This window comes from Erpetoichthys calabaricus, chromosome 8 (assembly GCF_900747795.2).
Source record: "Erpetoichthys calabaricus chromosome 8, fErpCal1.3, whole genome shotgun sequence".
In the NCBI taxonomy this organism is placed as follows: Eukaryota; Metazoa; Chordata; class Cladistia; order Polypteriformes; family Polypteridae; genus Erpetoichthys; species Erpetoichthys calabaricus.
Genome location: NC_041401.2, coordinates 134,873,898 through 134,892,516, shown reverse-complemented (window position 1 = coordinate 134,892,516; position 18,619 = coordinate 134,873,898). Strand labels below are relative to the sequence as shown.

Here is an 18,619-nt window from a genome sequence, read left to right as displayed (position 1 = left end):
AGAGGCAACATAACTCAAATAACCAGTCGTTACAACCAAGGTACTCAGAAGAGCATCTGTGAATGCACAACACGTCAAACTTTGAAGCAGATGGGCTAAAGCAACAGGTGACCACACTCCTGTGTGTGAAGAACAGGCAAATGAGGCTAAAATTCACACAATTTCAGACAATAGAAGACTGGAAAAATGTTGCCTGTTCTGATGAGCCTTGATATCTGCTACATTCAGATGGCATGGTCAGAATTTCACGTCAAAAACATGAAAGCATGGATCCATCCTGCCTTGTATCAACGGTTCAGGCTGGGGTGATGGTGTAATGGTGTGGGGGATATTGAACAGGAGAGTCATGTCATGGATATGTAGCCAACAATTCTGCAACAACTGCGTGATGATATCATGTCAAAATGGACCAAAAACACTGAGGAATGTTTCCAATACTTTGTTGAATCTATACCATGAAGAATTATGGCTGTTTGAAAGGAAAAGGGGGTTCAACCTGGTACCAGCAAAGTGAATTTAACAAAGTGGCTGGTGAGTGTATGTTAAAATATTTATCTATTGTGTCCCAAATTAAATGGGTATAGATGTGTGCAACAACAAGAGGCTGCTGTGACTCTCAAGAATGGATCCTAACTTGTATTCAATGCTGATATAGGCTGGCTCAAGCTCTTTCCAGTGCTGTAATAAAATCAAAAGTAAACTTAAAACAACTCCTGGATTATTATGGGTTCTTACAAAGTATTTCTTTTTTTATTTGTTCTGTCAATGCCTGCTTGATTATGTACACACAGTACATGCTCTATATCTAACAATAAGGTGAAAGATTCTTATTATTTCTCAGCTATTTCATGTGTTTACTTGCACATGCTGCGATACTGCCTAAAATAGAGTGTAAAATATGGTATTCACAGAAATTAAAAATCACATGTATTCACACACCTTACCAATTAACTGACTGTTACAGGGTTCAGATACAACTTGCTATACTCTACGGCAGGGGTCTCCAGCACGTCGCTCGCGAGCTACCAGTAGCTCGCAACCTCTTTCCAAGTAGCTCGCCAAAGGGTTAATAAATCCTACATAAATTTGAAAACTTGATTAGTCAAATTAGGGGTGGGCGATCTTTCCAAAAAATCATATCACGATCCTTTTAACACAAAATCATGATCCACAATCTGAAATGCAATCTATCTTTTCAATGTGGCATACACTTAAGAGAATATCCAGGCTCAAACTCATCAAGACCTAAGTAATACTTTATTTTAAATATCAAACAAAGTTGAATTCAATTGTTCTCTCGTTCGCTAGCTAAGAGGGGGTAAGGAACATGCCCCAAGGCTGCAGCGTGAGTGAGGAGGGCCCCGCCCCCCTTACCTCTGGGTCTCACTTGGATTCGTGCTAATAAATCGGTACTGCAAGCGAACTATGATATATAGTGAAATGAGAGAAGTCACAAATTCAACCGGACTGTTCAAGCAAATTATAGAAAAAAAATGGATCTAAATCCATTAAGTAGTTCTCTTATGAAAAGCGGACAGACATACAGACATTGGATTTTATATATTATATATTTTAGTAAACCTTCAAAATAATGTGCAGTTAAAGTCTCACCGGCATTCTCAGCATTTCTGGAGCTTAGTAGAGCCAGATAACTATAAGAATTTTCACCAAGCAGCTCTGAAAATGTCTGCTTTATTTGGGTCTACAAACAGTCTGCCTTTTCTGACATGAATGTCATAAAATCGAAGTTCAGAACAAGACTGACAGATGAACATTTAAATGACTCCATAAGAGTGAACCTAAGTGACTACACTCCACCATACACCTCTCTTGTTGACTCCATGCAGTGCCAGTCATCTCACTAACTAAAAATCACATCACACATGCAACTGGACATGTAAATACTCTTGTGAAGTGAAACAGTGACATGGAACAAAATGAGAAATGAATAAGTAATATCTGTGTATTTGGAATTGTATTGTTTTGACATCATTCACGTTTTAATTCAATACTGTGAGATACACTAGAAAATGCATACAGACATACAAAATGCACTTGCAGGTGAACTAAATATTTTTCATGATGTTTTAATGCAAAATGTGATTTGTGGACAACCAACATTTTGTAAATGTTCAGGCAAAACAAGCTTATTCAGTTTGTTTGGGTTGAAATAAGCTATGAGAATAAATGTTAGAAAACATGAGTAGTTCTCGGCCATTTTCATTTTGTAAAAGTAGCTCTCAGGGGGAAAAAGGTTGGAGACCCCTGCTCTACGGTATCCTCACTCTCACAAACCCACAGTTAATGAAACTGGGCCAGCTTAAGAGGTGAGAGTAAATCCAAATAATCAGAAAAAAACACCTAGAAAACATGCAGATTCTACATAGAAACTACTTCGGCTGAGATTAGAACCCAGGACTCTGCAGCTTATGGATAGCTGTGCAACCACTGCATTCAAGACTCACATTCCAGCTACAAGATTACTATACATACTGTACTGTTAGTTACTCGCAAATAAAGAACACTGTGTGAAACACAAAGGAACGGACCAGGATGAAGTAGCTACACATAATCAGTTTATGAATCTATGTAATACCTTTAAAGCATTATTTTCAATTAATATTATAAACTCCAATGGCAATACATTCCACAATATCAAATACAATAAAATACATTATAATTAAAAAAATAATATTCCGGACTAATGATCAGCTACTTACTCATGATTATAAATACACTTATTCTGATGTACATTTAGCGTCTACCAATAGAATATGAATATTTTGACATGCTTATTGGGATGGCTGCAGCTTGGCCATGATCAGACTTTCCACATACACTTCAAAATACTGTTTATTTTTTTTAAATATCAATTTAGTTTGAATGATTGGTCTTTCTTAATGTCTGATCAGTAATAAGTTTCATTTATAAGGTTGCAGCTGTCAGCTTACAAAAGATATTCTGAACTTAAGAATACAATATATTACAGTCTGAAGAAATGATATTGACATTGCTGTGACAAAACTGTAAAGTATCATTCAAAAAGTATTTCTCATAAAAAACTGTAAAAGTATACATTAAGTAGGGAAAATTTGAAATATAGCATTGATTTGAAATAAGGATAAATTTTATTATATGACCCACTTCTAACATTAAGAAGAATTCCTCTCCCACCAAAACAATTTTACTTAGTAAATACAGTGTGCAAAACTCGAGCCAAATCAGAATTTTTTCAAAAATAGTTTTCACATAATATTGCCTCAAAGGAAAAACCTTATTTATCCCAAAGGCATATTTAGGACATAGAAGGGTCTGGATTCACAATAAAAATAAAACCAATAAAATATATTGCTAAGGCTTCATGCGTTTAAGATATGCACAATTGACATTTTGTTTGAGAATCTTAAATGCAACAATATTGTAAATGATGAATTTAAAATCTGGCCAGAATAACAGTTTATCGTCTTTCCCTTATTGCATGTTATAATGAAGGCTATAATAAATAAATATTTGTATCAATTACACATCAACAGTGTAGTTTTGGAAAAAAAATCATAATCTATGAAGGAACTAATATTCTACAAAACTGAACGCTTACAGCATCCATAGCAGCCATCCAGCCAAAAATACAATATTAATAAAAATACTGATTAAAGAAAATAATGATAATCTGTTTTTCAACCATGCATTTTAAACTGTGTATCTTGTTTATCTTTCCAGAATTTAAAGTCCATTATTCAGAGATTGTAAAGTCGCAGTTAAAGTCCAAGGGATTTTCGTACAATTTGTTGAGCAATTTTGAAAAACTGATCTCTGTCCTCACGCCACATCTTTGAGGCATCTACATTGGCTCCACTCTCATCATTTGGTTCTGTAATAGAAAGAAGACGGTTACAAACGTTACCAATACAAAATACAAGTATGAGCTTTCATCATCCAGCCAGACTACAGTAAGAAAAGTTACAAGTATTTAAGTCACAATCAGTTGAAGGATTTTAAACAGTTGACTCAAACTGCTTTCCTAGGATGACTTCTTCATCATCATCATCATTTCCTACTTCTTTGCAATTCAATTAATCCACTGAATTAAACTGTTATTATGTCATCCCTCTCTTTTAGTGCCTGAATGTTTACTTATAAGCTTTGACCGTTAAAGGAACACTCAAAGGGATATTTTTTACATGTAGTTTGTAGTGAAGTCCAAGATAAATTTGTAATCTTATGCTTTCATACAGAACAAGAGAAAACAGTTAATGATAAAATTAAACATAAAAGTCCTGCTATGTTTCAGATTTATTGAAAGAAGAAAAACACTGTCATGTTACTCGTGCCACATAATCAACAGGTCTGCTGTTTGGTCAAAATGTGCAAAACAGATTTATTATTTGCTTAAATATCATTAATACTTCCTGAAAAATCAGCATTGAATGGAGGCAGGGCTCTTGACTAATGAATGAGAAGGAGAGGAGAGACTTCATTCCAAAAGCACAAAATTATGGGAATGGGCCTTTCCTGTTTACATTCTATGCTGATTTTTCTGGAAATGCAATATTTTAGCACAAAATGCATGCATTTTGCATGTTTTGAGTATTCAGCTGGATAATGGATATGTTGGTTATGTGACATGAGTAACATTAGAATAGTTTTCTTCTCGCCATGGTTGTTTTAACATTGTTTGCCATTGGAAAGAATGGGTCTCCATTACGACGTATTATATCATAGACTGCTTCCTCTGGCTCTGTATGAAAACAGGAGATTAAAATTTTTTCTTGCTATCACTACATATTTAGTAAGCAGCTCACACATTGAAGATAAAGGTATGAATATATAATTAATAAGCAAATTTTAAAAAAAAATGTAGATGTAGATAATCTGTTAATGCAAATTAAGCAAATGCCCTCCTGATGTAAGTGTGCTACAGGCAAAACAGGCAAAATATTTAAAAAGTGCATTCAAAAGTTGGTAATAAAGGTGGAAGTAAACAGAATATGACATGGCATTTCTTTTAAACTAACCGGGGACACACTTTTACTTCACTGTTCTGTCACAAGCTGTTATGATTTCAAAAGTAATGACCAGTCCAGGTGAAAATTAAATCATCTTCTTTCAGCTGCTCCTGTTAGGGGTTGCCACATCAGTTGCCATCTTCCTCCATATCATCCTGTCTTCTCCATCTTGCTTTGTTACACCCACCACCTGCATGTCCTCTCTCACCACATCCATAAACCTTCTCTTAGGCCTTCTTCTTTTCCTCTTGCCTGGCAGCTCTATCCTTACCCAGCATCTCTCCTCTGCACATGTCCAAAACAACGCAATCTCGCCTCTCTGACTTTGTCTCCCAACCGTCCAACCTGAGCTGACCCTCTAATATACTCATTTCTAACCCTGTCCAACTTCATCACACCCAGAGCAATTCTTAACATCTTTAATTCTGCCACCTCCAGCTGTCTCCTGCTTTCTGTTCAGTGCCACCGTCTCTAACCCATATAACATAGCTGGTCTCACTACCATCCTGTAGACCTTCCCTTTCACCCTTGCTGATACCAGTCTGTCGTAAACCACTCCTGACACTCTTCTCCACCCATTCCACCCTGCCTGCACTCTCTTTTTCACCTCTCTTTCACAATCCCTGTTACTCTGAATTCTTGATCCCAAGTATTTAAACTCATCTACCTTTACCAACTCTACTCCCTGTATCCTCACCATTCCTCTGACCTCCCTCTCATTTACACACATGTATTCTGTCCAGGTGAAAATTAAATAAAATGTAAAAATACTGTGAAGCAAGCTGCAGTTCTTGTGTGAAAAAACATTTTTATACTTTATACCACAGGCTGAAAATGTTAAAATGGTAACACAGACGGATCAGGTTTTTGTTTATCTGAGATCTGTTCAAAACATTTTACAACACATATGACCAGTAACAAACAGCAAGTTGGGGAGGCACTGCTTTAACCTAAAAAGATGTGTGCTGAAAATAATGTCTGCATTTGGGCAGTCTATAACACAGTCCTAAAATAAGGCCTCTTTCCCTAATGCTTTCCAGGCGAAATAGCATGTCCTCATTAAGATGGGGCTCATTATCCAACTGAAGACGACTTGCATTTAAATTCTGTTTGACATAAACAACAACTCCACCCCCTTTTCTGTTCCGTCTATCCTTCATAAAAAATGTGTATCCATCTATGCTATAGTCATCCCCATCATTGTTATTTAGCCAGATTTCCTTTATTGCTATAATATTAAAATTATGCTCTTCTACACACAACTCCAAGTTATTTGATTCATTTCTGATACTTCTAGCATTAATACAAGCTATTTTTAATGTGTTACTCCTTTTACATTTAAACATTGGGTTAGAATTTGAATTAATATGCATTTTTATTTTATTTTGTATTTTATTTTTACACTACTGTTTGTTCCTCCATGTACAGTTCTAAACCTGGCCTGTCCTAAACTCCCTGTCCCCAAACCTTCCCTTGATCACATTGTGAAGTTCTTATCTTGCAATAGTATTAGCATACTAGACACTAAAACACACATCTTTGGGATGTGGGAAGAAAACCATTGTGCCCAGAGGTGAAAACACAGTCATAGGGAGGTTTTACAAAGTCTACAGACAATGACTGGGGTCAGGACTTGAATGCTGGTCTATAAAGCCATATGGCAGCAGAGCTAGTCACTGTAACACCCTGCTGCCTAAATTATGTATTATTTAAATTATTTACTTTTACTACTGACTGTCTGCAATGTTTCCTAACTGATTCTATAAAAGCTGCATATTTCGGTCTCAGTGGTTCAGTATTAAATTCTTGTCACAGGAATGCTGCATGTCAATGGTTCTGTTGTTACATTTTGCATATATTATTAGGAAAACATGCAGGTAATCCATTTGAGAAACATACTGTTTGTTATATGGAAAAAAAATCTTGGTTTCTGTATTTCTGTTCCATTACTTTTGATAAAAAACTAATTCAAAACTATTACATTATGTTGTAAGGCAGGGTGGCTACAGGGAATTACAAAATATATCAGCAGCAGTTAAAGGTCTTCCAAAACACTATTTTAATGCCTAGATGAAGAACATAGGGAGTAAAAAAATCTGAGCACAACTAAACTCTTAAGCAAATAAACTGACCTGCTAGCATGCTGACTACAGAAAGAAGTATCTTTTCGACACTTTGAACAGGACTCCATCTTTCTGCACTGCTTTCATAACCCATTGGATCATCTCCTGGAGCATGAAGAATAGAGATACATACTCTGCCATCTGGATAGACTAAAAAACAGAAAAAAGACAAGAAACCAACAGTTGAAGAAAAATGATGAAATTATAATAATCATTATAAAATAATTATTTGCTAGACAAAATTTGCATTGTAAAAACATTACTAACAGAAAAATCAAATAAGTATCACAAAGCACATTTTTACCATTTACTCATTTTAAGCATTGTATTTTAAGGCTCTCCATGTTTTTTTGGAATAAATATGTGAAAAAGTCTAATTGCATTACAATATATGGTAGATAACTAAAAAGAGAACTCAATAAATTGATACATTCTTTAGTAAGTACCTACTAACAGCAACAAGAACAACTGGTTTAATAGCAACTATCTGTGTTTACTCAGAGTAGCCAATTGCTCTCCAAAACTCTTTTGTCAACTTTTAATAATTCTGTATATTCACATCACCTCCTTATGCCATTAACTACTACTTTTTCCCCCCACTCCTTCATCAGTCTCTGTTTAAGTCTTGTCTCATCCAGACATTCACTGCCTTTTACTTCATACGCCAAAACAACCTCAGCACCTTTCTGATTATATTACTTAGCTTAGAACAGGTATTAATGTGGATAATAAAAGTCACTGTATTATTCTCCATCACTAAACCTCTGCGTGTCCACATTCTCATTTTTAAACTTTGTTTAATGCTCCACCTTAACAAGATACATGTGTCTATCTACATCTAACTCCTGTGGCACCCCGTCCGGGACGCCCAGGAAGACAGGAGGAGGGCTCATTCCTCCTCCAGACCGCGAGGGGGCGTCCGCCCTGGTTGTATTGGGGGCCACAGGTACAGGGCTTGGAAGCCAAACCCTGTAGGGGCCCATGGTCACCGCCAGGGGGCGTCCCCCTGCCTGAAGGACCCTGGACCCCAGTACTTTCGCCACACCAGGAAGTGCTGGGGGGAAGAAGAGAGGGAACACCCGCAGTGCTTCCGGGAGGACAGCCGGCATTTCCGCCACACTGGGGCGTGTCCGCGGGATTGCCGGTGCACACCTGGAACACATCCGGGTACGGATAAAAGGGGCCGCCGGGTGGAAGCAGGACAAAGTGCTAGAAAGAGAGGAGGCCTTCTGAAGAGGCAGAGTGGTTGGCCTGGACTTTGGGGTTTGTGGCACTTATGGACATTTGTACATAATACGTATTATAAATAAACGTGTGTTGGGTGACATGAGCGTGTCTGCCTGTCTGTGTCCGAGCCAGTCTCCACACTCCTATATACCATGCAACCTCTGACATATCCCATATAAATGTTTTTCTTTGAGAAAACTTGTAAATTTAGACAATCTAAGTTTTCTCTTTTTCTTTTACTCACTTCCTGCAGCACACTTTGAAACTTCTTGTTTTGTAATATTGCCACTTGTTTGCCCTTTACAGTTATAAACAAAGTGGCTTGAACTGAGTGATTTCTTGATTTTTTTATACCAGTTTTTTCAGGTTTTGAGTTTCATGGCTTTATGGAGTAACTTGAAGAATCTGCATTTTCATAGGTGACATTAAACACAAACTTCTCTACACTACACATCATTGAACACAACTGCACAAATTGAGTTTGTAGTAAGGTAAATGCTTATTTTTTTCATAGTAGTCATAGCAAATGACTTTACCAGCAGAAAATGAGAGGCTATATGCAAATCATGGACAAATTTCTTCCTTAAAACACCTTCACATTTCTGGTATTATTGTATAAGCACACCATGAGCCATCCAGCCATTCTCAATAAAACAAGGAGCCTGAAAGGCAATCTGAGTAGGAGCTAAGTAATACACATATAACCAAAAGCTATATAAAATAATGGTGCAGAAATGTGCTATTTAAAACAAGAAATGTTTATGAAGACAACTTCATCAAATTTTATTTTTGCGTTATACACATAAGATATTTTTCTAAAGCTGCACTTGAATTTAAACATCACTATAATCTGAAGACATTACTTCCTTCATTCCTCCCTACAGTTACACAAGGGAACACACCCCAAGAGTCATCCCTCACTTTTCAGTACTGAGGCAAATTCTTTTCTTTCAAAGTCTGTTGCCCTTAGGATATGTAATTAAGAAAATATATCTGAACTTTCACTTATATACTGTGAAAAAATACACAATTGTAATACACTGTTGCATAGTATGATGGGCTTACAAGTGGGAGTATGCTTAATAAAAATAAACTGAAATAACTTTCAAGAGAGTTTTAGAAATCTTTTTAAAATTTTCATGAGGCTTAGTATCTAAGATTCACCACCACTATTTTGATCACTCCCAACATCTCAAAGATTCAATGCTTAGTTTAAGTGGTGATTCTAAATTGACCTGGATGCGTGAGCAAATGTGTGTGCAAGTGCACGACAGAATGAAACTGTTAATGTCTTACATCCATCCTAACAGGTATTAAATTTTAATTAAACCATATTTTACACAAATTTAATAAAATTAATTTAGCAATTTCATACTATTTTCAGAAAACAACACATTTGGCTAAACTGACAAAAAATTACAATAAGAACAAGATGGTGGCAAGACATTTGTATTTGCTGCATGGTTCCTTGTGTTTTTAAATATTGTCAAAATCTGGACTTTGTCTAGGTCTGTTTTATATACAGTTAGGTCCATACATATTTGGACAGAGACAACTTTTTTCTAATTTTGGTTCTGTACATTACCACAATGAATTTTAAATGAAACAACTCAGATGCAGTTGAAGTGCAGACTTTCAGCTTTAATTCAGTGGGGTGAACAAAACGATTGCATAAAAATGTGAGGCAACTAAAGCATTTTTTAACACAATCCCTTCATTTCAGGGGCTCAGAAGTAATTGGACAATTGACTCAAAGGCTATTTCATGGGCAGGTGTGGGCAAGTCCATCGTTATGTCATTATCAATTAAGCAGATAAAAGGCCTGGAGTTGATTTGAGGTGTGGTGCTTGCATGTGGAAGATTTTGCTGTGAATAGACAACATGCGGTCAAAGGAGCTCTCCATGCAGGTGAAAGAAGCCATCCTTAAGCTGTGAAAACAGAAAAAACCCATCCGAGAAATTGCTACAATATTACAAGTGGCAAAATCTACAGTTTGGTACATCCTGAGAAAGAAAGCAAGCACTCGTGAACTCAGTATCGCAAAAAGACCTGGACGTCCACGGAAGACAAAAGTGGTGGATGATCACAGAATCATTTCCATGGTGAAGAGAAACCCCTTCACAACAGCCAACCAAGTGAACAACACTCTCCAGGGGGTAGGCGTATCGATATCCAAGTCTACCATAAAGAGAAGACTGCATGAAAGTAAATACAGAGGGTGCACTGCAAGGTGCAAGCCACTCATAAGCCTAAAGAATAGAAAGGCTACATTGGACTTTGCTAAAGAACATCTAAAAAAGCCAGCACAGTTCTGGAAAAACATTCTTTGGACAGATGAAACCAAGATCAACCTCTACCAGAATGAAAAAAGTATGGAGAAGGCGTGGAACAGCTCATTATCCAAAGCATACCACATAATCTGTGAAACACAGTGGAGGCATACTGTCTGATGCAGTCAAATTGATTGGGTGGCATTTCATGATACAGATGGACAATGACCCAAAATATACAGCCAAAGCAACCCAAGAGTTTATTAAAGCAAAGAAGTGGAAAATTCTTGAATGGCCAAGTCAGTCACCTGATCTTAACCCAATTGAGCATGCATTTCACTTGTTGAAGACTAAACTTCAGACAGAAAGGCCCACAAACAAACAGCAACTGAAAGCCGCTGCAGTGAAGGCCTGGCAGAGCATTAAAAAGGAGGAAACCCGGCATCTGGTGATGTCCATGAGTTCAAGACTTCAGGCTGTCATTGCCAGCAAAGGGTTTTCAACCAAGTATTAGAAATGAACATTTTATTTCCAGTTATTTAATTTGTCCAATTACTTTTGAGCCCCTGAAATGAAGGGATTGTGTTAAAAAAATGCTTTAGTTGCCTCATATTTTTATGGAATCGTTTTGTTCACCCCACTGAATTATTTAAAATTCATTGTGGTAATGTACAGAACCAAAATTAGAAAAAAGTTGTCTGTCCAAATATTTATGGACCTAACTGTATGTAGTCATGAAGTTCTTTTTCCTCAGATCACATTAGAAACATTAATTAAATGTGTTCTAGCTCAAAGCCAGACTAAACTGCCAAGTTTGTCTTCAACTTCACATCAAAGCAGGTAATCTGTTTTCATTAATATACAAGTGTTACATCTGAAGCTATGAAATAGATGGGGCTCCATCCATTATAGTCAGACATAGTGCCCCTTTGGTAATCCGGTAGCACTGGTAAAATCAACAATGCCAGTGTGAATCTTACAGATAACTCTTCTCCTACACTATGGAATACCTTCAGAAGTCTGCAGTAGACTCTCCATTACAGTCTAATAAATCTTTAGGGTTTTATTCTAAATCTCTTGTGTGCCCATCATCTGGACAAGTTATTGTATCAGAAAAGAGTAAGCATAATCCCATATACCATCCTTGAGACTGTAAATATTAATAATTTATTCACCACAAAACCCTAATTCTTTTATACCTGTTTTTTTCAGGTCAAGGCGAGTGCTGCCGAATTACTACAATTTTAATATAAAAAACAAATAAAATATATATATTTCTAGCAGAAACAAAATAAGCAGTGTCATTAACTGAGGAAGAAGGGGACAATTAGTAAAATTATGGCATGATGTCAGAGTAAACAGGGTATGCACTGCCTTCCTGTTTCAATGATTCAAAAATTGATTTATTTATTTTCAAATTTGCTTTAGTTTGCCTTCTAATGCCAGGGGAAAGTAGTGGTATCTTCTGATTTCATGACCTTCTTAAGTGAATTAAATGCTTTCATAAAATTTGTTCTGGGCAAACAACTGGCATATTCATAAATAACAGTCAAAAAGTATGTTTTGTTATTTTCCATATACCCCAAGTTGATTTGCTATGCTATATCTGTCTGATGCATACTTGAACAGTCCCACTATTCTGTACTGTCTCCCAGTTTTAAGGCTATGGAAAATTGGCATGTTCATTAATATAACAGTAGACAAAAATCAATGTTTTATGGCCTTTGAGACATACACCCACTTGGATTAACGTGCTATGTCCTGTCTGACACCCATATGAATGATCCTGCTGACCTGCTCATTGTCCAACTGTTAGCAACTGTTGCTACTACAATGCCGAGTGTTAAAAAAAAAATTACACATTTTCTTTTGAGGAAAAGTTAGATATAATAAATAGTGGGTGACCAACGTACCAACTCAAAGATCCACACCTAAGAAAATATCAGAGAATTCCAAAAACTCTTACAACTGAATGGTATTGGACTGGCAAGATGCTCGGAAAGCAGCATGCTATTCTGCTTTCCTGGTTTTCACCCAACCAGAGCGTATAGTCAAAAATGGGCTCTATGACCTAAACAATTTACCAATAGTACTCTGAAAGCATAAAAAAAATATATATTATAAATTCCAGTCAGTTACAACTAAAAACATTTAGGAATTCTCAGATTGACTTGGCACTAAATAAGCAATGAAGTCTCAATATCAATACACATAATATGAAAGTAAAAAAAAAAGTGAGATATTGTGAACATTTGACCGTTACACTTCTGAATTGTTTTTGGGAGCTTCAAATGAAATTAGGAAAGATTTGATAGAGGCAGCTGTTGACGTGCTGGTAAATGATATTAACAAAGAAAAAAAGGGATTACATTTGTGCTATGTAATGCTGCTGAGTCAGAGACTACCTGGTATAACCATTAGAGTCCTTGTGTCTGCAGTTTTAGGATGTGTATTCAACTGTAAGATTATGAAATTATATTTAGTAAGTGATGATGTGAACAAATGCACTACATGTTTTGGAAAACTAGAATTATGCAGCCAAATTTTTAGCTCAGGACTATGAAGGAGGACCTGAGATTGCATCACAAGCAAAATTACAAAGGTCAATGTTCTTGAAGCTGTTTTCATTTAATATTTTGCTTAAAAACGTAGCTAAGCACCTTCTTATCCAGTAAAGTTCATCAGAGAGTATATTTTTATGGACAGTTTAAGACACAGAATTATTTTTCAACTAATCTAATGAGCACACTCATATTCTGGATAAAGTGGTAACTAGTGTTGCTCACACAGTTGTAGCAGCCAATGCTGAAAAGGACAGTACCCTGAGAATATAACGCATATGATCCCTTGCATCACATGCTCAGAGTCTGCCAGTGAAAGCTCTTCCCTTTTCTATACCATCTACTTATCCCTCCTGTTAATGTACAGCTCCAGCCCCACATCATTTAAGATTCTGGAGGTTAAGAGGCCCCTCACAATCACCCAACCCCAATCCAGTGTCTAATTCGACACCTGGCAAAGTTGTGGTCTCTGGCTGGTGGATATGGCCCCTATCTGTCAGCTAATGAATTGTGACATCCCCAATTGTCAGATTCACAGATGCTAATACTTTGTGATTTTATGGACAAATTAACATTCATAAAAATTAATGAGTCGTGGATCAGTATAGATTCCCCGCTCCCTATTATAGATTCCTATTATAGATTGGCTACATGAGTCCCTTGTATGTCCCACTGTATTGCTCTCTTTCTGGTTTTCTGTAGCTCGCACATGCAATGGGTTTATGGGGGGCCAAGCCATTTTGAATTCAAACTTTCTGCTAGCGATGCCACTCACTGTCTGCAAGAAAATTTACAAGTGTGATATTTAATTCTATTAATTGTCTTAAATTCAGTGCCAAGTTGCACAAAAAAATTTAAAACAAAAGACAAACTTAATTTTCAAAGGAGTTCAGGTTCATTTGTGTCTTCTTGAACTTAAAAGAATTCAAGTGCATCCTGTAGACAGCTTTCCCCCCAATAGGGGGACAGGGCTGCACAATGCACAAGGTAAGCATATCAGATGGGTTATGTCCATTGCATCATGTAATCATCATTTATAAAGGTTTTTATTACCATCAGATATGAGACTTGTGCGTGACTACAGTTGATTCAGCATTTCTGACTTCTCTCTGTTTGAAAATGTGTTTTTTTCTGTAACTGAAAAAAAGCAACAAAGCAGTCCAACAGTGACAATTTTATTTCAAACTCATGTCAAGAGTTTTAAACATGCAAAATATAAACCTACACAGATCCCACAAGGTCAAGGACAAAAACCACCTGGGCAGCTTCTTGCTTTTGTGACTGAACACGACATGGAACAGATCATTCCAGAGACAAAAAAAAAAAATACAGAAGCTAGTCTGAATAACCCCAGCTACTACAGCATTAGTGGAGTGGGCTTTTCTACCTTAAAACATATCAAGACTTAAAGTCACCACAGTAACTGAGCACACCAAGCTCTCATTCTTGGCCATTCTATCGGGAAAGACAGATCTATGCAGCTGAAGGCCATGAATAATGGTTTCTACAATTTAGTAACAGACATCTTTTGCATGAAGAAGGTGGACAAATAAATTTCACTTCCAAGTAGCCTTGTTCAAAGGTAAGAATACATTTTTGGTTAATTGATATGATTTAATGTTCCTCACTGGTGCACCACCACCACTAAATATAATTATATTAGACTTTTACTAAGACATGTGATAAGGTATAACACATAACTTTGGCTTTCTTTAGTTTCCAGTAGTGTTTGTTCCACTCTTGGCTGCTATGATGCAGGTTTATGAAACAGAGCGCCATAAGCTGTTTAATTTAGTCTAACAACTTCTACTTTGAGCTGTTCCCATTATTGGTTGCCACAGCAGATCATCCATTTCCATCTATCATCATTTTTTACATAATTTTCTGCCACACTGATTGCCTTTATGTCCTCCCTTCACTACATCCATAAAACTCCTCTTTGGCTTTCCTCTTACCTTCTGGTTACATCCTCAATATCCTTATCCTGTACCCCTCATCTTCTCCTGTGCACATGCCCAAACCATCTCAATCTATCCTTCTCATTTGTTCTTCAAATTGTCATTCTAGTGTAGTCCCTCTAATATATTCATTCCTAACCATGTCTACCCTCGTTACTCTGAGTGAAAATCGTAGCAACTTCAACTTTGCCACTTCCAGCTCTGCCCTGTTTCTTCACCCGTGCCACCGCCTCCAACCCATATAACACAGCTGGTATCACTATCGTTTTATACATTTTCCTTCTCTCTTTTGCAGGCACACTTCTATCAGAAATCATTCCTGCCACTCATCTCCACCCCAGTCCACCCTGCCCGCAACTCTCTGTTGCTTTAGACTGTTGAACCAAAGTTTCTGAATTTGTCTACTTTCACCACCTCTACTCCTTGCATTTGCACCCTTTCACCATCTTCCCTTTCATTTATGCACATGTACTGTCTTACTCCTACTGACTTTCATTCCCCTTCTCTTCAGTGCATAACTCCACATCCCCAGGTTGGTCTCAACCTGCTATCTACTCTCATTACAGATCAGAGTGTCATCCTCGATCATAATCTATGGAGACTCTTGTCTGACCTGATCTGTCAACCTGTCCATCACAACTGCAAACAGGAAAGGGCTCAGAGCCGATCCTTGATGTAATCCCACTCTCACCTTGAAGAAGCCTGTCATTCCAACTGCACACCTCACTGCAGTCACACTGTCCTCATATAGTTAAGGACATAATCATTAGTCACCTGTCCAAAACTGAACACAGCTGTTAATTTTTCTAAGAAAAAGGACTAGTATTTAAAGTGTTTATGAGAATTTCTTCCAAAAGAAAGACAACAAAATTTTTTTTTGATGAAAATATTTTGATGCACTGAATTGAAACAAGGAAAACAGCATTATTTAACAGCATACATTATTAGCCCTCTGACTAGCAAATTGTGCTTGCAAAAATGCACTAATGAAATGATTATGAGGGAGAGAAGAACATCAGCCATTACAGTAAGAAAGGAGATTATTTTAATAAGTAGTGACTTGTGAGAGGACTCAGTAATAGAATAGTCACATATTAGTATGGGATGTTTTTATAGTCACTTACAACAGCATGTATATTTACAGTACAAAGACATTAACATTAACAGATTAACAGAACATATTGGATAAGAATGGGAATGCAGGGCACATGCAAGTCAGCATGTGTGAAGTGTGACCGCAAGGTAATGTAGTATACTGACGTCTATAATAATTGTCGGAAAATGCAAATTGTAACATAAATGTTATTGTCAGCAAAAATATTCCCCTGTGTGTAACCCACAAGTACCTGTATGTTTAATCCGGGTTTCAATGCAATTCTGGAAAATGTAGAGTACCACTGGCCATGGGTAAAAACAGGGCCTATCAAAATGAGTCGTTGTGACTTGGTGATAGTCATACAATATGCTAAATGAATGGGGAATTGCCTATGCCGTAATATAAAGGGAAAATCTTGTTTTGAGTTGTCAGTGTTAAGGAATCCCTGTAGTTTTTCCGTCGTAATGCTTCTTGTTGTCTGGCAGTTTGCCGCTGCTCTTCAGAAACACTGTGTGTGTAATTCATTTTTCATTCTCTGTCTACGTGCCGCTGATCTTCAGATAATTTTGCTCTGTGGTTTGTCCTACGCTGTCTTTGCGTTATAAGGCATACTACCTGTGCTGGTTGGACTGGCGTAATGTAGATGTTTCTGCTTCTGTGCGTTGGTGTGAGTATGTAGGCTGGAGAGACCATTTCTGTTGGTTGCAGCTAGGCTTTATGTGCCTGTTCATTTTATCAGGAGGCTTACGTTGAAGTGAAGGAAAAAGGAGGTGTAAAATGGTAGTGTCATAATGCAGTTTTGGTGAGTAACAAAGTATGCACCAAATAAACAGTCAAATACCACAGTCGATAACTGGTCACATTGAAGAACTGAAGACTTGAAGATAAGCCTAAGACCAAAACTCTGCCAGGCACACTGATTCCTCACTATTGTTGTGGAGGGATATAGTAGTTGTGGCAACCATTATTCATATCGAGCACAGCACAGACAAAAGTGAAACAATATAAGGATTAGTGTACCCCTTCTGACTAATAACTGATAGCAACCTCTTACTTTAGTCTTTCACAAGGTTTGTCTGTAGCTCATGTAAATTAGATGGTTTTTGAGCCTGGACCTTAAACTTGAGCTCTCGAAAAAGATTCACAATAGGATAATTCTTTAATAATTCTTTGCATTTATATATCACTTTTCTCACTACTCAAAGCGCTCAGAAATTGCAGGTTAAGGGCCTTGCTCAAGGGCCCAACAGAGCAGAGTCCCTATTGGCATTTACGGGATTCAAACCGGCAACCTTCCGATTGCCAGTGCAGATCCCTAGCCTCAGAGCCACCACTCTGCCCGCCCACTCCAAAACCTAGATTTTGATGTTCCTCAAAGTTCTGGACCCACTGTGATTATGCTTTGGGTCTTTATCTTGCTGAAAGATCCAGCCATGACCTAAAGCAGCATTTCTCAACCTTTAAGTATTTGCGACCCGAGTTTTCATAACAGTTTTAATCGCGCCCCCCCTAACGTTTTTTTGAAACCCTAATAAAATTTATTCCTATATTTTTTGCTGCCAATACACCGCTACAAGTTTAAAATTTCCCTACGAATAGCGAAATTACGCCACATATGGCAACATTCGCTCCCCCTTTTTTGTTACTTCGCGTCCCACAGTTTGAGAACCGCTGACCTAAAGCCAGACTGGCAGCAGATATCTTCAAATTATTCTTTAAAATGTCAACGTAATCTTCTTTCTTCATTATGCCATGTACACGAACAAGGTTTCCTGTGCCTAAAGCAGCAGAACAGCCCCACAGCATTATGTTCCCACCACCATGTTTAATTGTGGGAATTATGACTTCAGGGTGGAAAGCCTCTCCCTCCCTTTGCCAAACAAAAGGTGTATCCATATGCCCAAACAGCTCCAGTTTTGTCTAATCAGACCAAAGAAAAGACTTCCAAAATTGATCCCCATGTTTCAAATGGTCAAGAACAAACTTCAGTTAGGCTTTGATATGCTGCTGTGTGAGCAATGGAGTTTTCCTTTGTCCATGATGAAGCACTCTCACAATAGTTTTTTTTCAGACTTAAAGTCCAGAAGAGGCCAATGTGGTGACAATGGCCTTTGCAGTGATCCTGGGGTTCTTGTTGGCATTTGTAATTATTATCCTGTCTAAAGTCTTTTAAATCTTGCACTTGCAACCACTCCCAGGTTTGTTTCTGACAGAATTGGTCACTTTGTATTTTTGCAGTGATGTAACATACAGCTGTTCTGGACACAGCGAAATGCTTGGAAATGGCAGTATAGCCATCCTTTAAGAATAGTATCCATTATCTTTTCTCTGAGGTCCATGCTTATTTAATTGGTTTTTGGCATGATGAAATACTTTT

The 18,619-nt window shown here is 37.4% G+C and overlaps 1 protein-coding gene across 1 annotated transcript in view; it reads right to left on the bottom strand.

Moving 5' to 3' along the window:
* Positions 1-2,559: 2,559 nt before the first annotated feature.
* The window catches only part of ube2g2 (ubiquitin-conjugating enzyme E2G 2 (UBC7 homolog, yeast)), a 148,202-nt gene continuing 132,142 nt past the window's right edge, over positions 2,560-18,619 (bottom strand). The window contains exons 5-6 of the mRNA XM_028807495.2: positions 7,139-7,279; positions 2,560-3,871 (exon numbers count right to left, since the gene is read on the bottom strand). Of these exons, the coding sequence (XP_028663328.1) occupies positions 3,759-3,871; positions 7,139-7,279 (254 nt within the window). The 3' untranslated portion in view covers positions 2,560-3,758. The remainder of the gene's footprint in view (positions 3,872-7,138; positions 7,280-18,619) is intronic.